A 27,774-nucleotide genomic window follows, 5' to 3' on the forward strand; every position below is an offset into this window, starting at 1 on the left:
AAAACACTCAGTTCGGAAATCCTTCCCCCACCATTCCCCAAAGGGTAAATCAAACAGTAATGGGTGGGGAAAAGATACAACTTTCTGCAGAATGATTAAAATGCGATTTATCGTTCTAATTTCCAGCTTTGCTCTTGACGAAGGTTTTTTCAATCCGATTGGTTTGGGCGGCCTGTTCACAGACACCACAAATCCCCCGTAGAAGGTGCCCAATTCAAACCGATGTGGGGGAAGAAACCTGCACACCGAAGCTTGGCGAAACTTAGTGGGCACCTTTCCGTTGTTGAGGTGAATGTTCCTCCATCTGAGCGGCGGTCTCTCTGGTCTTTGCAATGAGCGCGCGGCGAGGTAAACTAAACAGGACTCCAGGAGTCACATGCGGCGCATTAAAACGTTTAAAATCCGAGGTCTGGCGATAAGGAAAGTGTTTGAAATCACCGAAGAACGCGTGGTAATTTTTTTTTTCTACCGCGGCTGTCGTACGTTTTTTCAGTTTTGAATTTTCGGTCAACATAAATCCGTTTCTGGAACGTGTGCGGTGTCGACAACCCTTTGAATTAATTGCAATCACCTTTTCAAGGACAGGGGGCTAAGTTATTGGAAGAAATCAATTTGCCCTCAAATGCACTCTATGCTTTAAAAACAAACGTTAATTCCAACCCGGGCGGTTTTATCAGGGCATTTCCCTCGTTTGGGAGGCAATTATATTTTTTTTTTGGGGGGGGGGGGCGGTTTCAAATTTGAAGTAGTCGCCAGTTTGCATAACCTGGAGCTCCTGCTGCAGCCAGTGGGTGGCTCTGATGAGATGTTGCAGTGAGTGGATTTGCTGGTGGAGGCAGCTCAGCTCACGCTCGCAGTGAGAGAGATTGAGGCGGGATCTGGCCACTCGGCTGAGGAACTGTGTTGTCCGCCCGCCCGGGCTCACCTCACCTCACGCTGACCTCGACCAGAGGGGCGCAGGCCGGTCCCTCCCGAGTCGGGCTTTGTGACATTTTAAACTGGTCTTAATTTTTCTTCTGAAACCCAGCAGCCCGGGAAAGGGGAGAGACGCCAGTCAGAGGGGAGGAAACTCTGGCGGTTACGGCCACTTGACTGCTTCAGGCTGCTTTACTTCTGAGAGGATTGGCGTCGGGTCCGGAGGAAAATTTTAAAGGGGGGGGGGGGGGGGGGTCCAGAGAAAAAACTTTGACGGAGTTGCCGTGCGAAGGAAGCTGGAGGTTTGGTTGAGGATGAAGCGCCCGTGCTGCGGGAGTGCGGCTGTCCTGCTGCTCTTGTTGGCCGCTCTGGCCGCTGAGCCCAACTGCGAGGAGGTCAAGAAAGTTTTCCAGCTGCGGCAGATCGGACCCTCCAAGTGGCTGCCAGAGACCCCCAGATCAGGTGAGCACCAACACGACCTCCCCTCCCCACCATACCCGAGATCAAACCCCGTGTACTGGGCAATCTGTCCGTTTTGACCGCGAGCTCGAGGGGAAAGGTAAGTTGCACGGTTCCTCGAGCAATGCTGCCCTTTGCATGAGATGGAGTGAAAAATACAGACGCTGCCCCGTTAACAGCGAAAGCGCATTTAAATCTCCTGCACTTATTAACAGTTAGAATCTGATTGCTTCAGGCCACCAGTGTTTTATTGGAGCGGCGCGTAGGCTTAAAACATAACGCGTTATCCTCCCGGTTCGTGCTGTTGCTCTGCCCGTATATGTGTCAGGAAAACCATATCGCATGCGTTAAATGGGCTCTCCGCCAAAAGTACACCAGTGCAGTGAGAGCAACCCCCAGGAGATTCACACCCATAGTATCCGTCTGGTTCATTATTTTCCCTACATTTAATTAGGAAGCGATACCAAATGGACCAGTTGACAAGTAGTTCCAAGGGTGGCATGGGAGCACAGTGGTCAGCACTGTTCGTTCACAACGCCAGCGACCTGGGTTCGATTTCTGGCTTGGTCACTCAGTGTAACGAGAAATCACGACCCCATTTTTAAATGGTGCCCTGATCTCTGGAGCCCCGACATGACCCTGAATCTCCCCCAAGTCCCAACTCATTATGAGATGGCCCCCGGGCCCCCCAACACGTGCATAGGACACCCCTGGCCCAATGGCCACCATGTAAAAATGCCAGCTTTGCCCCTTGGCAATGTCACCCTGGTACCCTGACAGTGCCCCAGCCAGGCTGGCAATCAGGTGGCACTGCTGGGGTGCAGGCTGGCACAGTGTTCCGGTGGCACCAGCAGTGCCAGGATACCACCCTGCCCAAAGGGCATGCACCTGGGGCCTCCAATCACCTGGGAGGCCCACACAAGTTCCATTCTGCTTCCTGTTTGTGGAGACCAGTACTGAACAGCGCTTGCCCGAGGTCTCCTGGGTGAAGGGGATAGATCCCACGACTTTGGGTGCCTTGGGAATTAGAATGAGACTAGCTGCCTCGCTCTAATATGTAGATTTGCCAAAAAAGTGATCCTGTCCACAATGGATGGGATTCACATCGCACCGTCTCGCAAGATTGAGCTTGATGTCGCGAGATGTTGCAGGTTGGGAGATCCTGGGAGCGGGGTCTCCCGGCTTCTATTGGCCATGTTGCGCCGCGGTGCACAGCTTTTTGGGAGCAGTGTGGCCATTCAATTGCACCCTAGAAAATAAAAGGACAGAGAACAGACACATGGTGCACTTAGATAAAAGCAAATTATTGCTGATGCTGGAATCTGAAACAAAAAGAGAAAATGCTGGAAAAACTCAATTGGTCTGACAGCATTTGTGTCGAGAGAAGCAGGAGTCAACGTTTAGAATCGGGATGTCTCTTCATCAGAGCTGAATCTGCATGATTTTTTCAGATTGGAACCAAGTTTGTTGGGCTTGGAGTATACACTTTCAGGCATAATTTCAAAATTTACAAGTGAGAGGAAACTTGGAAACGTAAAGTAGTTGCCATAGTCCCACAGAGGCTGCTCTCCCATTTGAGAGAGAGAGAGAGCTGACTGGTGGTGATTTAACCTGAGGACCTCCACACCTCAGGCGAGGGGCAAGGTTGAAGGTCGGACCTTCACTAATAACCTCAGCCGGTACGGGAATTGCTCCCACGCTGTTGGCTTCACTCTGCATCACAAACCAGCTGAGCTAAAATGTAGTAAACATTGAGGAGGCTAGAAACAGACTTCAGGAAGACCGAAACAGATTGGTGAATGAGTATACACATGGCAGATGATATTTAATGCAAAAGTGTGAAGAACTTGCTGACACTGGCAGTTCTCCTGATAATTTTGTAGTTTTGCAACTTGCCGTGCTGGGATTCGAACTCTTAACTTCTGCATTGCTGGTCCAGCACCATAGCCACTGGCATCTGTACCCTGTAATTGCTGGTCATACAAATGTACAAATAGTGTATTTTGACAGATTACCAAAACTGATTTGTAGGTGCATTGGAAAAAATAAATCCTGGCCGAGGAGAGAAAAATCTGTCTATCTTCCACTGTTTTGGCATCAAAGAAACATGCCACATAGCATACAGTAAATAAGTTTTTTGCTATGAAAAGTGAACATATTCCAGCTTGCATTGTTGACATTTTTGTTTTTTTGTGGGATGAACAAATGAACAACGTTATGATAATGAACAATGGAGGTGTGGGGAATGGTCATTTTGAGATAAACGTTGAAAATAACTTCAGAAATCTCAAACAATGATCAACGATACTGAAAATCAAAGCTGCTATGAAGAATAATTTTTGTTCAGTTGTGCTTTCTGTCGGTGCTGAATTGGAGAGAACTGTTGATCACTTGGAAAAGTAGGGGGTGGAATTCTCTGGTTCGTCAGCTGCATTTTCCTGCACGGCAGCCCTCGCCTGCAGCCCGATCCTCCGTTCCGGCAGCCGTCTAATGTGATTTCCCATTGTTGCCATCCCACAACATCGGGAAACCCGCGGGTGTGGGTGCGCTTCCAGCGGAGCGGAGGATCCTGCTGACGGAGGTTTTTAAAAACAATATTTGGGAACTCTCCCAGGGTAAACTCTTGAGCTGGATAAACCACCAACTTGTGAAGAGATCAAGACTGCTGCAACACAATTAAAATCAGACAAAGCCCCTGGAATAGATGGGATCCTTTATAGGCCTACAGACCTGTTTACAACATGCTGAGAGAGAGAAAATGAGCAGAGAGCGGACCTTTGAGATGCAGTGATGGTTTCCCTCGACAAAAACAAGGGATAGTGGTCTGACTGTTAAAGCTACAGAGGCACCACTTTATATTGAAGATAATCTTGGCCACAGTGCTTCCATATACATTTGTTTGGAAGATAGTATCTTGATTTGTACTCAAAAGTTCATCATTATTCTCCAAAGGTCAGGTCAAGCAGAATGGAGTCTACTCAGACAGCTTCCCTAGCTCCAATGGTGTTAAGCAAAGTTGTGTTCTGGCACTGAACATTTTCTCTAATTTCTTCAGTAATATTCAAGAGGCAAAGTTAGGCTTGACAGAGGGCATCTGTCTGCTTTTCAACCAACGGCAGTCAGTTCAACCTGTGACAACTAGTGGCACATCCCAAAACCACAGGAGAGGTAGGGCAGCACGGTAGCATAGTGGTTAGCACAATTGCTTCACAGCTCCAGGGTCCCATGTTCGATTCCCGGCATGGGTCGCTGCCTGTGCGGAGTCTGCACGTTCTCCCTGTGTGTGTGTTGGTTTCCTCCGGGTGCTCCGGTTTCCTCCCGCAGTCCAAAGATGTGCAGGTTAGGTGGATTGGCCATGCTAAATTGCCCTTAGTGTCCAACATTTACTGGGTTATGGGGATAGGGTGGAGGCTTGGGTAGGGTGCTCTTTCCAAGAGCCGGTGCAGACTCGATGGGCCGAATGGCCTCCTTCTGCACTGTAAATTCTATGTAATCATGTAACTTCTGCTTCTGACACGCGAAGAGGAGGTAATACGCTGCTCAGTAAACTGTTCTTCTGAGGCAGCAAATGTCTTTGGCTTTCCTATTAGCCTAAAGAAAACAGAGAACCAACTGCAGCTTGAGGAAATTACTATCCACTGCAGATAAACATTGACAGCAACAACTTCAGTGCAGAAGAATAGAGTTTGTTGCATTACTTCAAATGAAAGCAACAAAGATTTAGACATTCAACTGTCCGAGGCTGAAAGCTTCTTTGGTTGCTTCTCGAAGCATGTCTGATAAAACCATTCACTATGAATCTGTACCAGAACTCATGGCTGAGCCATCATTTATTGCCCATTCCTAATTGCTCTTGAACCGAGTGGTTTGCTAAGCCATTTAAGAGTCAACCACATTGCTGTGGGTCTGGAGTCACGTGTAGGCCAGACCAGGTTAGGATGGCAGACTTTGTTCCCTAAAGCACATTAGTGAACCAGATTTGTTTTTATGACAAACGACAATGGGTTCATGGTCATTATTAGCCTATTAATTCCAGATAGTTATTGAATTCAAACTTCAATATGGTGGGATTCAAACCCAGGTCCCTAGAGCATTACCCTGGGTCTCTGGATTCCCAGTCCAGTGACAATATCACGACAACTCTGTCTCCCCTATAAATTTACACCACCTCACAATCACAGTGTGATTGTCATCATCACACTTTTTTTTTACAAGTTACAATCATGGGTTCCGCAAAGAAATCAAATGCGACTGCTGGAGCGCTTCCATCAGTGCTGTCTTTGATCCATCAGATGGCAAGACTACAGTACAAACAATGAAGTCCTCAATAGAGCCAGGATTGAAAGCATTCTCTTGCAAAGCCAGCTGAATAGTACATATGTCATACTTGGAGGATTCCAGAATGACAAATGCAGTGCTATGGCTGAACTATGTTCTGTTAAGTGAGATCAAGGTGTACCTTGAGCTCATTTAACATTCCGGAGGTTAGGAATTCTGCAGTGGTTAACTCGCCACCTGACGCCACAAAGCCAGTCCACTAGCTACAAGGCACATGTTAGGGGGGTGATGGAATGCTCTCCATTTGCCTGAATGAGTGCACCTCCAACAAGACTCAAGAAGCTTAACAACATCCAGGACAAAGCAGCCTGCTTGATTGGCAGCTCCCATCTACAAACATTCACTCCCTCCACCACCGATGCACAGTGGCAGCAGTGTACCATCTACAAGATGCACTGTAGGAACTCACCAAGGCTCGTTAGAGAGCACTTTCCAAACCCACAACTTCAACCGTCTACCTGAAAAGATAGCCAACATTGACTCAATGTATTTGGGAGCAGGAGACTGCTGACAAAGGCAGCTAAGCACAAGAACCAGGAATCCAAACTACAAGTTCCAAACAAACATGAGCTGCTGAAGAAAGGTGCAGACAACCGAAGAAGTCTACTTACACCATAGCCCCTCGAAATGAGGCCCGAGCTACCCAAGAGCGTGCATATCAAGAACTGAATTATTCAATCTCTTACGAAATAAGTCTTTCCAAGTTTTTCACCTGTGAAGAATCTGCTATCATTAGGGAGAAATAATGGCCAGGATTCTCCGATCCGAGTTTGAATGACGAGAATTCTGGCCATTAACTACATTTTTTTGTTTATTTCTGACTTTTTGGTACTTCGAGATACTTTAAAAGAAATTTAATTTCTATTCATGCTTCCATTCAACTATTTTTAAAAAATTGTTATGGTGATGGAGAAAAAAAAACTTGGGTATATACCCCAAAATTTATATTTTAAAATGGACACAAATCCGGAAGATGGCTGTGAATGTGCTGTTAGCCACTGACCGGAATGGCTGCAGGGTGTATCTTGACGAGATGCTTCAAAAACATCCAAATTCTGATGACCATCTAACGATAAAGGATCATGATTGCCAACTCATCTCAAAGATCCTGGGCATACTTGCTGAGAAGGGGGTTAAAAGCTAGCTGAGTGAGCTGCCCAGGGTCTCTGTCTGTCTGTCTGTGTGTGCGTGCTGTGAGCAAAAGTAGGTGCAAGTTTTTCACACTGAAGGCGTGATACAGTACAGGAAGCAGTGCCCTTGCAGAATGGAAATAACCATCATTTGCAGGAATATCTAAAACTCTCTCTCTCTCTGACTCTGGAAGTCAACCAGCCAGCAAAAATACATCATAGCTGGAAAAAAGAACTGTAATATTTCTACCAGACCACCTGAATATAGAATCATAGAATTTACAGTGGAGGAAGTAGTCCAAGGATGTGGGTGAGAAGGAGGCCATTCGGCCCATCGAGTTTGCACCTGCCCTTGGAAAGAGCACCCTACTTAAGCTCACGCTTCCACCCCATCCCCGTAACCCGGGCACTAAGGGGCAATTTAGCATGGCCAATACACCTAACATGCACATCTTTGGACTGTGGGAGGAAACCGGAGCACCCGGAGGAAACCTACAAAGACATGTGGAGAACGTGCAAACTCGACACAGTCACCCAAGGCTGGAATTGAACCTGGGACCCTGGAGCTGAGAGGCAGCGGTGCTAGCCATTGTGCCACCATGCCACTTGCAGAAGTCAACTATACTAGAATCCATTTGTAATGGGTGCAACGCTTCATCATCTACCCCTCACAAATCAAAGACCATTCCTGCTCCCAAATGTATTAAATCAATGTTGGCTATCTTTTCAGGTAGACTTTGGAGTATTTGCAAGGTCTGTTTTATTTTTCATTGGATGTTATCTTCACTTGCTAGACCAATATTTATTGTCCATCCTTAATTGCCCTTGAGAAGGTGATAGTGGTGAGCAGCCTTCTTTAATTTGTGTGAATGTAGACCTATGCAGCACAGTTGCTTCACAGTGCCAGGGTCCCAGGTTCGATTCCCTGCTTGGGTCACTGTCTGTGCAGAGTCTGCACGTTCTCCTCGTTTCCTGCGTGGGTTTCCTCTGGGTGCTCCGGTTTCCTCCCGCTATCCGAAGATGTGCAGTTAGGTGGATTGGCCATTCTAAATTGCACTTAGTGTCCAAAAAAGGTTAGGGTGGGTTACGTGGATGGAGTGGGCTGAAGTCGGGTGCTCTTTCCAAGGACTGCTGCAGACTTAATGGGCCGAATAGCCACCTCCTGCACTGTAAATTCTATGATTCTAGAAGTATGTGTTTTCCCTTTTTTCCTTACCTTTTTAAGTAGTTAATAAACTTACTCTATCTTAATTCAAGAAAGCCTGTTTAAATTGGCTCCTTTTTAAACATAATTATTGGGTCTGGAAAAGTTATCCAAAGGAAAGGGAACTTTGTTAAATTAAACCTTTATTGCTACCAGCAGAGACACTGAGAAAGCCATTCTTCCTTACCTGGGTGTATAAGCATTTGTTATCCTAGTGGGACGGTATCAAATTGAGGAGTCTCCCTGGGTCAACAACATTTGGGGAACACCTGGGGATGGTCCTAACAAAATGTAAGTAAAACTATAAAATAACAATTTTTTCCCCCTTGGTATTGGACAGCTTGTATCGTTAAAGAAAATGTCCAAAAAGAATGGTTTATGTAGGCAGCAGAAATAGTGGGGTGTTTGTACTGTTAAGAGCTACAATATTAACACATTTTATAAACTGGTATTTCTCCTTTTGTAAACTTAAAAGACCTTCCAGTGATATAACTGCGGTAAGGGCAGCTGCTGTATAAACATTTTTCCACGCACTGAAGCATCTGAGGAATTTGTTGATGTTTGTTTACTGTACTCTAAAGTGAAAACATTTTTTGGTAGGCACAGTTTGGTTGGTACAGAATTGGAAAATAAATTCTTAACAAACAGTTGTCACGAGCAGATGACTGGAATAAATGGGATTATATTCAGAGACACAATCCCAGAAGCAATAATAGTTTAACATGTAGTCCAACTCGAGGTTAGTATAAAACTATTGTGGAATAAGAACAGCAGTTCATTGTATTGTAGAGGGGTAGGGAGGAAGTAGTTCAAGAATGTGGGTGAGAATTATGTTTTTATTAAACTTGATAATAGAAAGGACTGCAGTATACATGAGTTGACTTCTCTGTTTATTCTTCAAACATTTTTTTATTTTCTCATGGGATGTGGCATTGTTGGCAAGGCCAGCCAGCATTTGTATCCCCGTTCCTGATTGCTCTTGAGAAGATATTGGTGAACTGCCTTCTTTAGTTACATGGGTTGACAAATAAACTTTCTTCACCAGTAGGACAATACTCATCTTGGGCGAAATTCTCCCCCAACGGCGGGATGCCCGCCGACTGGCGCCAAAGCCGGCGCAAATCAGACGGGCATCGCGCCGGCAAAAAGGTGCGGAAGTCTCAGCATCTTTGGCAGCCTAGCCCCAACATTGAGGGGCTAGGCCGACGCCGGAGGGATTTCCGCCCCGCCAGCTGGCGGAAATGCCGTTTGTTGCCCCGCCAGCTGGCGCGGAAATGCGGCGCATGCGCGGGAGCGTCAGCGGCCGCTGTCAGTTTCCCAGCGCATGCGCGGGAGCGTCAGCGGCCGCTGTCAGTTTCCCGCGCATGCGCAGTGGGGAGAGTCACTTCCGCCTCCGCCATGGTGGAGACCGTGGCGGAGGCGGAAGGGAAAGAGTGCCCCCACGGCACAGGCCCGCCCACGGATTGGTGGGCCCCGATCGCGGGCCAGGCCACCGTGGGGGCACCCCCCGAGGTCAGATCGCCCTGCGCCCCCCCCCCCCCCCAGGACCCCGGAGCCCGCCCACGCCGCCTGGTCCCGCCGGTAAATACCAGGTTTGATTTACGTCGGCGGGACAGGCAATTCCTGGGCGGGACTTCGGCCCATCCGGGCCGGAGAATCCAGCGGGGGGTCCCGCCAACCGGCGGGGCCGGATTCCCGCCCCCGCCCAATCTCCGGGAGCGGAGACTTCGGCGGGGACGAGGGCGGGATTCACGGCGGCCAACGGCCATTCTCCGACCCGGCGGGGTTCGGAGAATGACGCCCCTTGTTTCTTATTTAACATGATATAAAAATCTTGATAGTTGTCAATCTGTATTAAATTGTATCGAGTCATTGCAGCTCCTAATTCCTGAAATAATCGTGAATTCTCAATATATCAGAAGGATGATCACAGTTTTAACTTGCATTTTCTTTTGAATTTGAATGGGAGGATTTATTTTGGTAAGCAAGTTCTTGACTGCTTCAATTATTGTCAATGAAATTATGCATGAACACTTGTCATCAGCTGGTATTAATTTACCAATTGAAAACTTTATTTCTCCAGAGGATTACCTTGTATTTGGAGTACTGTCTGTTCTGAGGACAAAAATCTAATTATGGGGTCCATATAATGAATATAAACTTCCGTCACAGGTTAAACAGCAAATAATTTTCAATGTAATCTAATGTTGTTCAGAACATTATTTATGAACTTTAAAAAAATTACTCTTGAAGATTTTATGATGTCTGAATCTAATTAAATTTCAGCTTTGTAATTTCTCTCTCTTATTCCATACTAATGGTACAAGGATGTATGCCTCGGAGGAAACACGAGGTTATATGATGAACATGTAATATAAATAAATCGTAAAAGGTTTAATTGTCTCTGTTGTAGAATTAAATATATTGGATCGAGTTGCGCAAACTTGCTTAATTTTTGATTATACAAAATGTAGAATTTTGTAGAGCAACGTGTTCATCTGGTTTTCCAACTGAACCAGATACCATGGGCTGGATTCCCCACCCTGCCACATTTCATGTTCACCCCGCTGGCAGAATGCTTCGTTACGCAGGCTGGTCAATGGGGTTTCCCATTGTGGGGCAGCCCCACGCCATCGGGAAATCCCCGGGCTGCCGGCAAAATGGAGCATCCAGCCCCATGTTTCTTCTGCCTTTTTCCATCAATTTTTCACTTACTCTTTTGCTGAAGGTATTGATTCCTTTGGTGTCCATAGAAATTATAATGTGGAAAAAGGCTGTTCAGCCTAATTAATTTGTGTTGCTGTTTATCATCCATTTTTCAACAGATTTTAATCCCATGTGCCTGCTTCACATTCCTTTTTTCCCTTTCCATCAACCACTCATCTAATCTATGTTGAAATGCCTTGTTGTGGTTGCGCGATCCCTTTTAAGGAGGTGGATTCCATGGACCATGTGACTGACCTGGGGCCAATCTCACAGAAGCGTGCAGACCCAGCTAATAGGGTGTTTGCGTGGGGTCCTGGGAGCAGGAAGTCAGCTGTGTGGATCAGGGTGCCGAAGTGTTAAGGACTGTAATATTGAGTTCTGTGCCTGCTACTTAACTGCCTTTGCCTTTCATTTGTTAATCCATAGAATCCCTACAGTGTAGAAGGAGGCCATTCAGCCCATTAGGTGTGCATGGACCTGGCAAAAGAGCACTCTCCATGGGCACACTCCCGAGTCCTATCCCCGCGCATTGATCATGGCCAATCCACCTAACCTGCCCATTGAAGACTAAGGGGCAATTTAGCATGGCCAATCCACCTAACCTGCACGTCTTTGGACTGTGGTAGGAAACCGGAACACCCAGAGGAAACCCACGCAGACATAGGGAGAACATACAAACGCCACATAGACAGTCACCCAAGGCTGGAATCGAACCTGCGACCCTGGCGCTGTGAGGCAGTAGTGCTAACTCGAGTGCCACATTGCCGTTCCTAACCACTGGAAGCCTCCAGCGTATATCTCGAGCCGCCATATTGGCAATTGAGGTAACTGTTTTCAATACAGCTGACAGCCATTGTGAATCAAGGAGGGAAGGAAGGAACAGTTGAGAAAGTAGAGAAGTTCCAGCAAGAGTTGGAATTATTTAAACTGTGAGTGGGAATGACTTATCATTGGGAAACTCCATCCATTTGACCAAGGAATTGAGATATGGAGTCAGCCCATCGAATGGCTCTTTTTTCTTTACTGCGAATGAGATCGCAGGCGAGGGCAAGCAGAACTTGATACTGCTGACATTTTGCGGCCCCAAAGTGTATAATTTGATTAGGAAACTCACTTTGCCGAAAAAGGCCATTGAGCTTCAAAGCTTGGCTGAAATGGAGGTTAACCAGGTATGGGGTGGCATCAACAGTCACAGCGCAGAACTGGACAGGGCCCTCGGGGCAGGACTGGAACCCAAGGAGCAGGGATAAGTTGGAGCGTCAACCCAAATCCGAGATAAACCATTATCGTTGTCGTCGGACCATCCCCAGGGCCACTGCCATGTTCAGGGTAGGTGCTTCCGATGCAACTGAAGGGGGCATATTCAAGCTCGTTACTGCGTGAGACAAAGCACGCCAATGCAAAACAAAACAAACCCAGTAGCAGCAGCAGTTTACAGCGCCACTGAACATAGTGGAGAAGATCTCTGAAGAAGATCATGCAATGTATCGGTTGAATGCAGTCCAAATAAATACAGCTCTGATTGAAATTGTCTTTAAAATGGAAGTCAACACCGGGGCTACGGTGACCATAGTGGGTGAGCAGATTTACAATATCTTTGTGTTGGAATGCAGTCTTTAAGCTTGAAGAATACTTCGGCACGGTTGCAAAGTGATTAGCATTGTTGCTTCACAGTGCCAGGGTCCCTGGTTCGATTCCCAACTTGGGTCACTGTCTGTGCAGAGTCTGTACGTTCTCCCCGTGTCTGTGGGTTTATTCCGGGTGATCCAGTTTCCTCCCGTAAGTCCAGAAAGACGTGCTTGTTAGGTGAATTGGACATTCTGAAATCTCCCTCGATGTATCCGAAAAGGTTCCTGAGTGTGGTGACGAGGGGATTTTCACAGTAACCTCATTGCAAGTTAAGGTCGAAAACCTTACCTTGTTAAGGTAAGCCTACTTGTTACAATAATAAAGATTATTATTACTAGATCTAAGCTTTCAACATACACCGGGGAAATGTTGATGATGCTCAGAACAGCCAAGACCCCAGTGGCATACAGAGGACAGGAGGCCAATCTGCCGTTGGTTGTTGTGGAAGGAAATAGACCCAGTCTGTTGGGAAGAGGCTAGTTACAGAGGATTAGGCTCAATTAGCTGGAAATCTTCAAAATATTTAATGGTGTCGTCCAAGATGTTTTAAGGAGGTAGGAAGACATCTTCCACAAGGAATTGGGCCTGATTAAGGGCATAAAAGCCAAGGTATATGTCAATGCGGATATGACACCCAGGTTCTTCAGAGCCAGACCAGTGCCATACCCATTGCATCAGAAGGTTGAAACCGAGCTAAAGAGATTGGAAGAGCTGGGAATAATCAAACCGGTCCTGTTTAGAGTGGGTGGCGCCGATAATTCCTGTCCTGAAACTTGATCATTTGATAAGGATTTGAGGGGACTATGAGCAGACTATAAATCGGGCTGCCCAGTTTGATCAGTATTTGATTCCCTGAATTGAGAACCTCAATGGTAAGCTGGCCTCATCTATTCAAAATTGGACCTCAGTCACGCCTACCTGCAACTAGAATTGGATGAGGAGTCTCATAAAATTTGCTACAATCCATACCCACAAAGGCCTCTTCCAGTCTACCAGCCTGTTGTTCAGCATGCACTATCTTCCAACACATGATGGAAAATCTCCTCCAGGGAATTCCCATGGTGATGGCTTACCTGATGACGAGTCACTGGCACTGTACCAGAAGAACACCAGTTGAGTCTAGAGGAAGTATTAAAGAGGCTTTGTGTTGCAGGGGTCTGCCAAAAAGGTGAAAAATGTACTTTTCAGGTCTCCGAAGTATGTATCCAGGATTCTATGTTAATGTGACAGGATTACATCCTTTGGAAGAAAAGGTCATGGCCATGCCAGACGTCCCTGTGCCCAAAAATGTCAAGTGAGCTAAAATTCTTTTGTAGGTATGGTCAGTTGTTATGGGAAGTTCATTTTGAATTGAGCCACAACTTTGGCACCATTACAGCAGCTATTAAGGAAGATTCAGGGGTGGAATTGGAGAGAACCCCAAGAGGACGCCTTCCGAGTAGTGAAGCAAGTATTAATCTTCAAACTTCTTTATTTTGACCCAGGGAAACCAAGCGTGCTGACATATGATGCATCCCCTTACAGTATAGGGGCATTTTTATCCCACAAAATGGTAGACAGTTCGGAATTCCCTATTGTCTTTATCTCAAGGACCCTTTCTGAAGCAGGGTCCACATTGATTCTGTGGGCCTGTTTATGGGCAAGATGCTTTTTGTGCTGGTGGGTACCCACTCTAAATGGCCGTTGGTTCACGAGATGGGACTACCGCATCGGCGGCCATGGTAGATGTTTTGTGCCGAGTGTTTGCCATTCATGGTCTTCCCAACTCATTGGCACCCCCTTCACCGGTGAAGATTTCCACATTTTTGAGAGAAAATGGCATCAACACACAAGGACCACCTCCTGCCATCTAGCGCAGAATGGACTGGCTGAGAGGGACTTTGATGAATGCTATGAAAAAGCAATCTAATGAACACCCTCACCAGAGGTTGGCCAATTATTTGTTGTTGTACAACTCATTCAACCACAGGGGTCACACCAGCTGAACTGCTCATGGTCCGTCAGTTGAGAACCGTTGGATGCTGTGTTTTCAAATTTGGTAGGGAGGGTGGAGGCACGTCTGGCCTCTCTCAAAAGTGTCGATGGTCTGAGCAGAGGGGCAGCAGGTTGTTCCGTGTGGGAGACCATGTTTTGGTCTGTAATTTCACCTCTGGTTCGCCTTGGTTAGAAGCACAGGTTATGGCCCAGAAAGCATGTTGACCACTTGAGGACTCGAGGGGTGGCAACCCTCAGCTTGAAGTCGGCAAGTTCAGCCAGTATAGTGAATACTCCTGTAACTCTGTCTAGCCAAGGGGAGCCAGACACTTCCATTTCTGTTCAGCTGGCCAGTTCGCCTGTCGTTGAAGCGGTGCCTCCTGAGCCGGTACCGACTCTTGACCACTTGATTGCACAAAAGAGTGCTGAGTCTGTGGCAGGTCCGGGAGGACCTGGAGGTCTCTGGACCAGTTGACTTTTTGATGGACTCTTTCCCTTGTTGTCTCCGTTGAGTATATAGTTTTCGGTAATGTGTTAAGGGACTTGAAGGATGTGGTAGCGGGCTCCTTTTTAAGGTGGTGGGCTCCACGGATCACGTGACCGGCTTGGGGCCATTCACTTAGGAGCCCGTGAACCCCGGACAACAGAACGTTAACAGGGCCTGGGACAGTGTGAATCAGGTATCTGAAGTGTTAAGACCTGTGGTATAGTGTTCAGTGCTTGTAATTAACTGCCTTTCATCAATAAACCCCTTTGGAAGCCTCCAATATGTGTCTCGAGCCACCACACTTGTGCTTCAACTGCTATTCTGGTAGTGTTTCCATCGCCTCCCATTTCTCCATTCTTTCAGAAAAAAACTTCCTCTTTGACCCAAAGAGCATTTAATCTTGTATCTCTGTACTTTGTTCTCAACAATTGATCTCCAAATTATTAGTAACAATCTATTTGAATTGACCCTGTCCGACCTCTTCATTTAAAACACCTCCATCAAAATATCTCGCATTGTTCAGAGCCCATGGTGTTAAGGGTAAGATCCTGGCCTGGATAGAGGATTGGCTGACTGGCAGAAGGCAGAAAGTGGGGATAAAGGGGTCTTTTTCAGGATGGCAGCCGGTGACTAGTGGTGTGCCTCAGGGGTCTGTGCTGGGACCACAGCTTTTTACAATATACATTAATGATCTGGAAGAAGGAACTGAAGGCACTGTTGCTAAGATTCTATACTGCTTGTTTTTAAAAAAATATATATATTTTATTAAAGTTTTTCGATCAAACAAAAATTTCCCATTTTACAACTTTGTAATAATATATACATTGATCGTTTTTTAAATAAATAATATGCTAACTAACGGCAACTGCCAACAACAAAATAAGAAACAACAGAAATAATAACTAAAATAGTAACTTTGTGAAATCAAATATAAATAACTAATATATAAACACACACCTAAAACCCCTGAAGACCCAAATGAGCCCCCCCCCCCCCCCCCCCCCCGGGTTGCTGCTGCTGCCTTTCCTATTTTCCCTTATCGCTCTGCGAGATAGTCGAGGAACGGTTGCCACCGCCTGGTGAACCCTTGAGCCGAACCTCTTAGTGCGCACTTTATCCGCTCCAATTTTATAAACGCTGCCATGTCGTTGAGCCAGGCCTCCACACCCGGGGGCTTAGCTTCTTTCCACATAAGTAGAATCCTTCGCCGGGCTACTAGGGACGCAAAGGCCAACACGTCGGCCTCTCTCGCCTCCTGCACTCCTGGCTCATCTGCAACCCCAAATATAGCCAACCCCCAGCTTGGTTTGACCCGGACCCCCACCACCTTCGAGATCACTTTTGCCACACCCACCCAGAACCCATGCAATACTGGACATGACCAAAACATGTGGGTGTGGTTCGCCGGGCTTCCCGCGCATCTCCCGCACCTATCCTCCACTCCAAAAAATCTACTCAGCCTTGCTCCCGTCATATGCGCGTGTAGAACCTTGAATTGTATCAGGCTGTGCCTGGCACACGAGGCCGAAGAGTTTACCCTAGTTAGGGCATCTGCCCACAGCCCCTCCTCAATCTCTTCCCCCAGCTCCTCCTCCCATTTTCCCTTCAGCTCCTCTACCATCGTCTCCCCCTCGTCTCTCATTTCCCTATATACATCTGACACCCTACCATCACACACCCATGCCCCCAAAATCACTCTGTCCTGGATCTCTTGCGCCGGGAGTTGCGGAAATTCCCTCACCTGTTGCCTCACAAATGCCCTCACTTGCATATAGCGAAATGCATTCCCAGGTGGCAACCCATATTTTTCTGTCAGTGCTCCCAGACTCGCGAACGTCCTGTCTAAGAACAAGTCCTTCAATTTCGCAATTCCTGCTCGCTGCCAAGATTTAAATCCCCCATCTATCCTTCCCGGGACGAACCTATGGTTGTTCCTTATCGGGGACCACACAGAGGCACCCGTCACTCCCTTATGTTGTCTCCACTGCCCCCAAATTTTCAGAGTTGCCACCACCACTGGGTTTGTGGTGTATTTTTCCGGGGAGAACGGTAACAGCGCCGTCGCCAGTGCTTTTAGGCTAGTTCCCCTACAGGACGCCATCTCCAGTCTTTTCCACGCCGCTCCTTCCCCTTCCCTCATCCACTTACATATCATTGACACGTTGGCGGCCCAATAATAATCACTTAGACTCGGCAGTGCCAGTCCCCCTCTGTCCCTACTGCGCTGCAGGAGCCCCCTCTTTACTCTTGGGGTCTTTCCAGCCCACACAAAGCTCATAATACTCTTGTCCACCTTCTTAAAAAAGGCCTTTATAATCAGTACAGGGAGGCACTGGAACACAAAAAGAAACCTCGGAAGGACCACCATTTTAACTGCCTGCACCCTGCCCGCCAATCACAGGGGCGCCATGTCCCACCTCCTAAAGTCCTCTTCCATCTGCTCTACCAGTCGTGCCAAGTTAAGCTTATGCAAAGTTCCCCAGTTCCTGGCCACCTGGATCCCTAAATACCGGAAATCTCTAATTCCCCTCCTCAACGGTAAATCGTCTATTCCCCTGCCCTGTTCCCCGGGTGCATCACAAACAGTTCACTCTTTCCCCCTATTCAATTTATATCCTGAAAATTCTCCAAACTCCCTGAGTGTCTGCATTATCTCAGGCATCCCCTCCACTGGGTCCGCGACATACAACAACAAATCATCCGCGTGTAATGACACCCGATGCTCTTCTCCTCCTCTAAGTACCCCCCTCCACTTCCGAGAGCCCCTCAGCGCTATGGCCAATGGCTCAATTGCCAACGCAAACAGTAACGGGGACATCCCTGTCTTGTACCCCTATATAGTCGGAAGTGGTCCGATCGTTGCCTATTTGTAATCACACTTGCCACCGGAGCTGAACCCATCTAATGAACCCCTCTCCAAATCCAAATCTCCTCAGTACTTCCCACAGGTAGTCCCACTCCATTCTATCAAATGCTTTCTCTGCATCCATCGCCACCACTATCTCCGCCTCCCCCTCCGGTGGGGGCATCATCATCACCCCCAACAGCCTCCGTATATTAGCATTCAATTGCCTCCCTTTAACAAACCCCGTTTGATCATCATGCACCACCCCAGGGACACAGTCCTCTATCCTCGTCGCCATCACCTTGGCCAAAAGCTTGGCATCTACGTTCAAGAGGGAAATAAGCCTGTATGACCCGCACTGCAGCGGGTCTTTGTCTCTTTTCAGGATCAGCGATATTGTCGCCTCCGACATCGTCAGGGGCATCGTCCCCCTTTCCCTAGCCTCATTAAAGGTTCTCGTCAGAAGTGGGGCCAGCAGGTCCACGTATTTCCTATAGAACTCCACCGGGAACCCATTCGGTCCCGGGGCCTTCCCTGCCTGCATGTTCCCAATTCCTTTTACCACCTCCTCCACCTCAATCTGCGCTCCCAGTCCTGTCATCTCCTGTTCCTCAACCTTCGGGAACTCCAGCTGGTCTAGGAAACGCATCATTCCCTCTTTCCCTTCCGGGGGTTGAGCCTTATATAGCCTCTCGTAAAATACCTTAAACACCCCGTTCACCCTCTCCGCTCCCCGTTCCATCTTTCCCTCCTCGTCTCTAACCCCTCCGATCTCTCTCGCCGCCCCCCTCTTCCTAAGTTGTTGGGCCAGCAGCCGGCTCGCCTTCTCTCCATATTCATACTGCACTCCCTGTGCCTTCCTCCATTGTGCCTCCGCCTTACCCGTGGTCAACAAGTCAAAGTCCGTGTGCAATTTCCGCCTTTTCCCGTATAGCCCTTCATCTGGAGCCTCCGCATATTGCCTATCCACCCTCAAAATCTCCCCCAACAATCTCTCCCTTTCTTTACCCTCTTGTTTCCCCTTATGGGCCCTTATGGAGATCAGCTCCCCTCTAACCACCGCCTTCAGCGCCTCCCAGACCACTCCCACCTGGACCTCTCCGTCATCATTGATCTCTAGGTACCTTTCAATACATCCCCTCACCCTTACACATAGCCCCTCGTCCGCCAACAGTCCCATATCTAATTTCCAGAGTGGGCGCTGCTCCTTTTCCTCTCCTACTTCCAGATCTACCCAATGTGGGGCATGATCTGAAATGGCTATAGCCGAATACTCCTTCCTGCCACCTTCAGGATCAGCGCCCTTCCCAGGACAAAGAAGTCTATCCGGGAGTACACTTTGTGGACATGGGAGAAGAAGGAAAACTCTTTACTCCTTGGTCTAGTAAATCTCCAGGGATCCACTCCTCCCATCTGCTCCATAAAACCCTTAAGCACCTTGGCCGCTGTCGGCCTCCTCCCGGTCCTAGATCTGGACCGGTCCAGCCCTGGGTCCAGCACCGTGTTGAAGCCCCCCCCCCCATTACCAACTTTCCCATCTCCAGGTCCGGGATGCGCCCCAACATAAGCTTCATAAAGTTCACGTCATCCCAGTTCGGGGCATATACGTTCACCAGCACCACCGCCTCACCTTGCAATCTGCCACTCACCATCACGTATCTAGCCCCACTGTCCACCACTATGGTCTTCGCCTCAAACAATACCCGTTTCCCCACCAGTATTGCCACCCCTCTATTTTTCGCATCCAAACCCGAGTGGAATACCTGTCCCACCCATCCTTTTTCTTAATCTGACCTGATCCGCCAGTTTCAGGTGCGTCTCCTGAAGCATGGCCACGTCTGCCTTTAGCTTCTTTAGGTGCGCAAATACCCTTGCCCTCTTAATCGGCCCATTCCCACCCTCTCACGTTCCACGTGATCAACCGGGTTGGGGGGCTCTTTACCCCCCCCCCCCCCCCCCTCGTCGACTAGCCATCCCCTTTTTTAGACCAGCTCCTCACCCGGTTCCCACGCACCCGCTTATCCCCCGGACGGTGCCCTCCCGTCCCGACCATCCCATCCCGTAACAGCTCCCCCTTTCCCTTAGCAGCAGCAACCCAGTTAACCCCCCCCCTTGCTAGATCCCTCTCTAGCTTAGTTGCTCCCCCCATATTGCTTCCGGAAGTCAGCAAACTCTGGATGACCTCGGCTTCCCCCGTTTATCCTTAGCCTCCCATTATGTGAGGCCCCCTCCTTCCTGCGCCCCCTTTTCCCGCCACAATTTCCGTAGCGCGGGAACAAAGCCCGCGCTTCCCTCTCGGCCCCGCCCCTGATGGCGCAGCTCCCTCTCTCCTTCCCCCTCCCCTTCCCCACCGGCGCCCACATTTCTTCGTGTGTCCCCCCCCCCCCTTCGAGGGGAAAGAAAATTTTCCCCCATCTGATTCACAGTCCCTTGCCACCACCTCGCTACTTCATTTCAAACACTCTTTCTCAAATCTAGTCCAACTTCTCCTCTTCAATAAATGTCCACTCCTCCTCTGCCGTCTCGAAGTAGTGGTGTTTACCCTGGTGTGTAACCCACAGTCTTGCCGGCTGCAACATTCCGAATTTCACTTTCCTCTTGTGGAGCACCGCCTTGGCCCGATTGAAACTCGCCCTCCTTCTCGCCACCTCCGCACTCCAATCCTGATACACGCGGATCACCGCGTTTTCCCACCTGCTGCTCCATGTCTTTTTCGCCCATCTCAGGACCATCTCCCTGTCCTTGTAGCGGTGGAACCTCACCACTATTGCTCGAGGCATTTCTCCTGCCTTTGGTCTTCTCACGAGGACTCTGTACGCTCCCTCCACTTCCAGGGGGCCCGTCGGGGCCTCAGCTCCCATTAAGGTATGGAGCATCGTGCTCACATACGCCCCAACGTCGGCTCCCTCTGCCCCTTCGGGAAGACACAAGATTCTTAAGTTCTTCCTCCTCGAGCTATTTTCCAGGGCTTCCAGTCTCTCCATACACCTCTTATGCAGTGCCTCGTGCGTCTCCGTCTTCACCACCAAGCCCTGTATCTCGTCCTCATTTTCGGCAGCTTTTGCCTTCACTCCATGGAGCTCCATCTCTTGTGTCTTCTGCGCCTCCTTTAACCCCTCAATCGCCTGCAGCATCGGCGCCAGCACCTCCTTCTTGAGCTCCTCCACACATCGCCGGAGGAACTCCTGCTGTTCCAGGCCCCATACCAACTGGCCTCCCTCCGCCGCCATCTTGCTTCTCACTTCCCTTCTTTGCCGCTGCTCCAGAGGATCCTCCGCAATCTGGCCACTATTATCTCTTCTATCCATTCACATCCGGGGGGACTCCCTTCTCTGTCGCCTCACAGTGGGCTTAGCCTTCGAAAATTGCCGTTGGGGCTCCCGATAAGAGCCCAAAAGTCTGTTAAAATGGGAGGTGCCGAAACGTGCGACTTAGCTGGTCATCGCCGCACCCGGAAGTCCATTCTATACTGTTTGTTTTATTAGCTATTAGTGAAGAGTGCAAACCATTTGAAGTAGTGTTAAAAAACAAAACCGCTTTGTTTGCAATACATAGCTTGATGTTCTTTGTCAACACTACGACTTTTAACCACCTTGGAGAACTATACAAGGAACATTACAGATGGTTCAAAACAGCAGAAGTCCGAGAGACGTATAGAATGTGCAAGACGGAACTTACAAAGGGAATTAGGAGAGCAAAAAGGGGACATGAAAGGCAGGTAAAATAAAGGAAAATCCTAAGGTATTTTACAAGTACATTAAGGGTAAAAGGATAACTAAAGAAAAAGTAGGCCCATTAAGGACAGTGGTAACTTGTGTGTGGAGCTGGAGAATGTAGTCGGGTTCTAAATTAATACTTTGTGTCGGTGTTCACTCATGAGAGGGACTTTGTGGGTATAGAAATCGGGGAGAAGGACTGTAATAAAATTGAAGGGATTGCCATCGACAGAGAGGAGGTTCTGAGTGGTCTGACAGGCTTACAAGTAAACAAATCTCCAGGGCCAGATGAAATGTATTTCAGGCAGCTGAGTGAGGCAAGGGAGGGAACAGCAGGGGTGCTGGCAATAATTTTTAATTCCTCTCTGGCCGCAGGAGAGGTGCCAGAAGACTGGAGGATTGCCAATGCGGTACCATAGTTCAAGAAGGGAGCAAGGGATAAACCAGGAAGCTGCAGGCTAGTCAGTCTAACCTCGGTGGTGGGGGAACTATTGGAAGCATATCTGAGAGACAGAATTAATCTGCATTTAGAGATGATGTAGAGATGCCGGTGTTGGACTGCGGTGAGCACAGTAAGAAGTCTTACAACACCAAGTTAAAGTCCAACACGTTTGTTTCGAATCACTAGCTTTCGGAGCACTGCTCCTGAGGAAGGAGCAGTGCTCTGAAAGTTAGTAATTCGAAACAAAACGTGTTGGACTTTAACCTGGTGCTGTCAGACTTCTTACTGTGCATTTAGAGAGGCAAGAACAGTCAGCTTGGTTTTGTTACGGGCAGGTCATGTCTGATTAACTTGATTAAATTTTTCGAAGAGGTGACCAGGTGCCTAGATGAGGGAAATGCATTTGACAGAGTCTACCTGAACTTGCAAAAAAGGCTTCTGAATAAGGTCCCAAATGGGAGACTGATCATGAAGGTAAGAGCCCATGGGATCCAAGAAAATTTGGCAATTTGGATCCAAAATTGGCTGAGTGGCAGGAAACAGAGGGTGATGGTAAAGGGGTGTTTTCTGACTGGAAGCCTGTGTCTAGTGGGGTCCCGCGGGTATCAGCTTTGGGGCCCTTGCAATTTGTGGTTTATACAAATGATTTTAATGTGAATGTAGGAGGGCTGATCACTAAGTTCGCGGACGATAAGAAAATTGGTGGGGTGGTAAATATTGAGGAGGATAGCCTTGGATCACAGGAGGATATAGATGGGCGATCACTGGCAAATGGAATTCAATCCGGATAAGTGTGAGGTGATGACTTGGGCCGGACAAACGAGGCAAGGGAATACATGATAAGTGGCAGGAACCTGTGTTAACCGTTTAGCTGCTGTTGTATAAAGAGTCAAAAGTTCTGCTCCTTCTCACAAACACCTTTATTTTCCTTTTAACACAACTCTGTACAAAACTATCATCACATCACATGTCCCAAAAGCCACCTGAAGCTTCTTTACATTTCAGTGTCAATTATTGGTTACTTAACATAAATGAGACATTTAATTGGAATGTCTCTTAACCCATTCCTTAACAGTCTCCCCTTTCTTAGTGAAAAAAAAAGTAATTTGGTGAAAACAAATTACAAGAAACTCAAAAGCACCCCCCCCCCCTTTTTTTTTCAGTTTTGGAAGGGGAAAAAAACTGTCACAGAAACAGGTGCTCTTCATTAACAATATCGAAAAGTTTCTGTGAACTAGCCCCTCTTTTTTTTCTTTTTTGTAAAACAGTCGGACAATTGATAGTTACTGTAGACCCATTTAATTTTTGCTATCACCTCTCTGCTTCAACATCTGCTTCAAACTTGCAATATCTATCCTTAACCTTTTCTCATTGACACATGTTGTAGAGTGCACATTTTCCCACAGGGATTTATTGTCAATGTGACACTCAATGGGTATGTTACCCAAATCCCCAAATGTCTGTCAATATCTGAGATATATAAAATGCCATATCCACCGCCGCTACAAGGCTGCATGTCTCAGCAGCCAAAGTGCTTTTTTCCACTCTCCTTATTTTCTTTGTTTCCCACACAAGATGGCAACATTCACCATTGTTCCCCAAAAGGAAAATTGTAAAACCTCCTGCGCTTGAAACCCCATCACATAAATTTGCATAGGACACATCACTATAAACTATGAGTTTCATTTGCCTAAGGTCACCTAAAACCGGGAACCTCAAAACACACTCCTGTATTTTTAGTTTGACCAACGCTTTATTTGCTCTTATTATGTCTTCTACTTTGGGATCATTCATTTTTGTACTCAACTCGAAGACATCATAACTCACGTCCGGTCTAGTCTGTCTACCTAACCAATTCAGTTGCCCAATTAAACTTCGCAGTTGCTCTTTTTCCATCTTTGAAACCACTGCGTCTTTTTGTGAAACCCGACCATGACTAATTGCTGTTGGGCTGATGCTCTCCAAATAAGATTGCTGACGTAAAGTTGCCCCTAACTTAGTCTGTCCGATTTCCAGTCCAACATATTTAAATGCACCGGTAGCCTGACTTTCAACCCTGAATTCTTTCCTCAAACCAGATATTACACTAGTCCCACCCCACAAAAACATAATTGACATGCATCATAAAGATGCCAGAAAGATTTCCTTTATAATGCCAGTAAAACATTGCCGGATCTGCTTTCAACTGGCAACAGCTTAACTTTAACAAAACTGACCGTACCGAAAAATACCAGACTCTAGATGCATCATTTAATCCATATACACGTTTGTTCAACTTCCAGAGTACCCCTTCTGTGTTAGCTGCCACTTTAGGAGGACGGAGAAAAATGTCTCTCTGAAGCTGATGCCCCTGCAAAAAGGCAGCTTTTATATCTATAGATTTGCATTCCCATGCCTTTGTGGCTAAAAGAAGATCTTTAAAATAACCTTTCCTGCCATAGGTGAATCTACTCTTAAATCCTGATCTTTCAAGTTTTCTTCAAACCCCATGCCACATGCCTGGCCTTTGCCTTAGGTCCCACCCGGAAGAACCTTTCCCGTGCAAATCCATCTGTGTGATAGAGCTTTTTGTCCCCTATCCGGTACTTCCGTGTATACCCCAAATTCACTCCAACTATGCAATTCTTGCTCTTTGGTTGATAACTTTTTCATCTAATTTATTGGAAGCCACCAAAATCTCATGTGCATGTGGGCTTCTACTCCTAGTAGTAGTCATAGTCTTATCTATGTTCCGAGACCTTGATAAACTACGTCCCCTATCCTGCCTGGTATCTCGTTCTGTACTGCTACTGCTCGATCTTTCCCTTCTGCTGTGGGATGTCCTTTCAATAGTTCTCCACCTTTTCCTGCGAACCTGTTCACTATCCGATGTACTATCTGAACAGGCACTGCGTTTATGTGCCCTCCATTTTTGAACGTCATGTTCCCAATCCATTGTCTTGACACCCTCCCCTGAATGCTGTACATTCAACCAATGTTTATACTTTCCAGTGGCCTTCCCTGCTCTACTAATAACAATTTCATCCTTCCATTGACTAGACCCTTCAGGCAAAGATGTTACTTTTGTACCAACTTTTGGCAGTTGTCGTTTCGGAAAAATGGCCTGTTCTAATTCATCAGAAGGATTGTGTTCCTCTACCGAAACCCTGGGCGGGATTCTCCACCCCCACGCCGAAGTGGCCGCGCCGTCGTGAACGCCGTCGAGGTTCACGACGGCGCGGAACGGCCCCGGTCCCGACCGATTCAGGCCCTGACAATGGGCCAGTATCGGGGCCGCGTCATCTACCCGCGCCAGGCCTTGTCGCCCGCGTAAAGGCGGCGCCGCATTGATGATGCGGCCGGCGCCGCATAACGGACGTCATCCGCGCATGCGTGGTTGCCGTCCTGTCCAAATCCGCCCCGCAAGAAGATGGGGGACGGATCTTGCGGGGCCGCGGAAGGAAGGAGGTCCTCCTTCAGAGAGGACGGCCCAACGATCGCTGGGCACCGATCGCGGGCCACCCCACATTCAAGGTGAAGCCCGGTGCAGGATCCCCCCTCGCCCCCCCACAGGCCGCCCCCCCCAGTGTTCACGCACCGCCCACGACTGTAGCGACCAGGTGTGGACGGCGCTGGGGGGAACCCGCCGTTTTGGCCTGACCGCTCGGCCCATCCGGGCCTCAGAATCGCGGGGGTGCCGGAGAATCGCCATTTTGGGTATCTCCGGCGATTCTCCGGCCTGCGGCCCGCGAAACTCGACCGGCCCGTTCCCGCCGCTTGGGAGAATCGCGGGAGGGCATCGGACCGGCGTCCCCGGAAATTTTGGCGGCCCAGGCGATTCTCACAACCGGCGTGGGAGTGGAGAATCGCACCCCCTGTCTATGTCAGTTAACTGGTCCTCATAGTTCTGTAACGCGTGCGTACCAGATGACCCTGGTTCCTGGTCATGTCTGTCTGCTCTGTTTAAATTTGTAATCTGTACCCATTATCCTTGATGAATGTACTCTAACCGTTTGATTGCCATGTTGCAAAATAATTGTTTTGCCATCTATACCTACGATCTTCCCTGGGCCTTTCCATTCATTAAAATTGTCTCTCTTATAGCATACTATATCTCCTTGCTGAAAAACGGTATTTGATGGCCGTACATTATGCCTTTAAAGCTCTGCGAATTCTTTCAGAGACCTCTGCTTCCAAAAAAAACTTTTCTACTGCTGTGTAATGCATTTAAACGCTCAGCAAAGGCATAGCTAATTGTAGTCCCTTCCCAATTGGGCTGGAGGCTGATCATCCAAAATGGATGGAATTTTAGGATTTCTACCAAACACTAATTGATAGGGCCTATAGCCCCTAACCATCTGCAATGAATTCTTTGCATGTACCTCCCATGGTAAAGCTGAATTTAACTTGTAGTTTGGTCTGTCTGCCAAACTTTCCCGGAGCATGTCATCTATTACAGCATGGTTTCTTTCACACACACCATTACTAAATGGGCTTTCCGCAGCCGTATTCATAACTGTGATATTCACGTGTTTGCACATATCCCTAAACTCATCATTAGCAAATTCTCCCCCATTGCCCGTAAGGAATTTTGCCAGTGGGCCCATTCCTGTCCCTATCCATTTTTCCACGATTTGATCCAGAATTACTCTTTTTTTTTTTTAAATGAACGTTTTATTGGGATATTTCTTTGGCATTTTAACAGCAACAAAATCAACAATATACATAACAAGGAAAATATAAACATAGTGCAAATTCCACTGCCCTCTCCCATAGGTCTTGCCATTACTTACCCCCCTAATCTACGCTAACCTAACCCCCCCTCCACCCCTTTCTGCTGACGATTAGTTCTCTGCGAGGGAGTCGACGAATGGTTGCCACCTCCGGGCGAACCCCAGCAGAGACCCTCTCATGGCGAACTTAATTTTCTCCAGGCAGAGGAAGCCTGCCATGTCTGAAAGCCAGGTCTCCGATTTTGGGGCGCTTTGAGTCCCTCCATGCCAGCAATATGCGCCTTCGGGCTACCAGGGAAGCAAAGGTCAGAACGTCCTCCTCTCTCTCCTCCTGGATTCCCGGGTCCTGCATACCCCAAAAATCGCCACCTCCGGACTCATTGTCACCGTGGACATGGCGTCAGCAAACCCCTGCCAAAATCCCCTCAACGTTGGACATGCCCAGAACATGTGGACATGGTTCGCTGGCCCCCCCGCACACTTCGCACATCTATTCTCCACCCCAGGAATCTGCTCATCTGGGCCGCTGTCATGTGAGTCCGGTGAACAACCTTAAATTGGATCAGGCTGAGCCTGGCACATGTTGCGGTAGCGTTGACCCTTCCTAATGCGTCCGCCCAGAGGCCCTCCTTTTATCTCTCACCCCAGCTCCTCCTCCCACTTTCGTTTCAGCTCCTCGGTCTGCATCACCTCCGAACACATAAGCTCTTTATATATGTCCGAGACGCTCCCCTCTCCTATCCATCCTCCAGAGTGGGAAGGTTGGTAGCTGCTTCCGCAGAAAGTCCCGTACCTGTAAATATCGGAATTCATTTCCCCAAACCAATGCAAACTTCTTCTCCAGCGCCCTCATACTCGGGAAGCTTCTTTCCAAGAACAAGTCCCCCATCCTCTCAATCTCCGCCAAATTCGGAACTCCCCCGTCCATTCTCCCCGGGGCAAACCGATGGTTATCGCAGATTGGGGACCACACCGATGCCCCCTCTGCTCCCACATGTCTCCTCCACTGCCCCCAGACTCTCCGGGCCGCCACCACCACTGGACTGGGAGTACCGCGCCGGCGGGAACAGCAGGGGCGCCGTTACCAATGCCCCCAAACTTGTGCCCTTACAAGAAGCCGCCTCCATGCACACCCACACTGGCTCACCCCCCCCCCCACCAGCCACCTCCTCACCATGGCTATATTAGCCACCCAGTAATAATTGCTGAAATTCGGC

The 27,774-nt window shown here is 48.2% G+C and overlaps 1 protein-coding gene across 4 annotated transcripts in view; it reads left to right on the forward strand.

The window, feature by feature from the left end:
- The first annotated feature begins 831 nt into the window (after window positions 1-831).
- gpc5a (glypican 5a) overlaps window positions 832-27,774 on the forward strand; it is a 1,780,902-nt gene continuing 1,753,959 nt past the window's right edge. For 2 of the 4 annotated variants that reach the window (XM_072476224.1, XM_072476226.1), the window contains exon 1: window positions 833-1,377. In XM_072476224.1, the coding sequence (XP_072332325.1) occupies window positions 1,230-1,377 (148 nt within the window). In that variant the 5' untranslated portion in view covers window positions 833-1,229. Of the gene's footprint in view, window positions 1,378-27,774 lie in introns of all 4 variants that reach the window. The other 2 variants (XM_072476228.1, XM_072476227.1) reach the window with 2 other exon arrangements.

Source organism: Scyliorhinus torazame, chromosome 15 (assembly GCF_047496885.1).
Source record: "Scyliorhinus torazame isolate Kashiwa2021f chromosome 15, sScyTor2.1, whole genome shotgun sequence".
In the NCBI taxonomy this organism is placed as follows: Eukaryota; Metazoa; Chordata; class Chondrichthyes; order Carcharhiniformes; family Scyliorhinidae; genus Scyliorhinus; species Scyliorhinus torazame.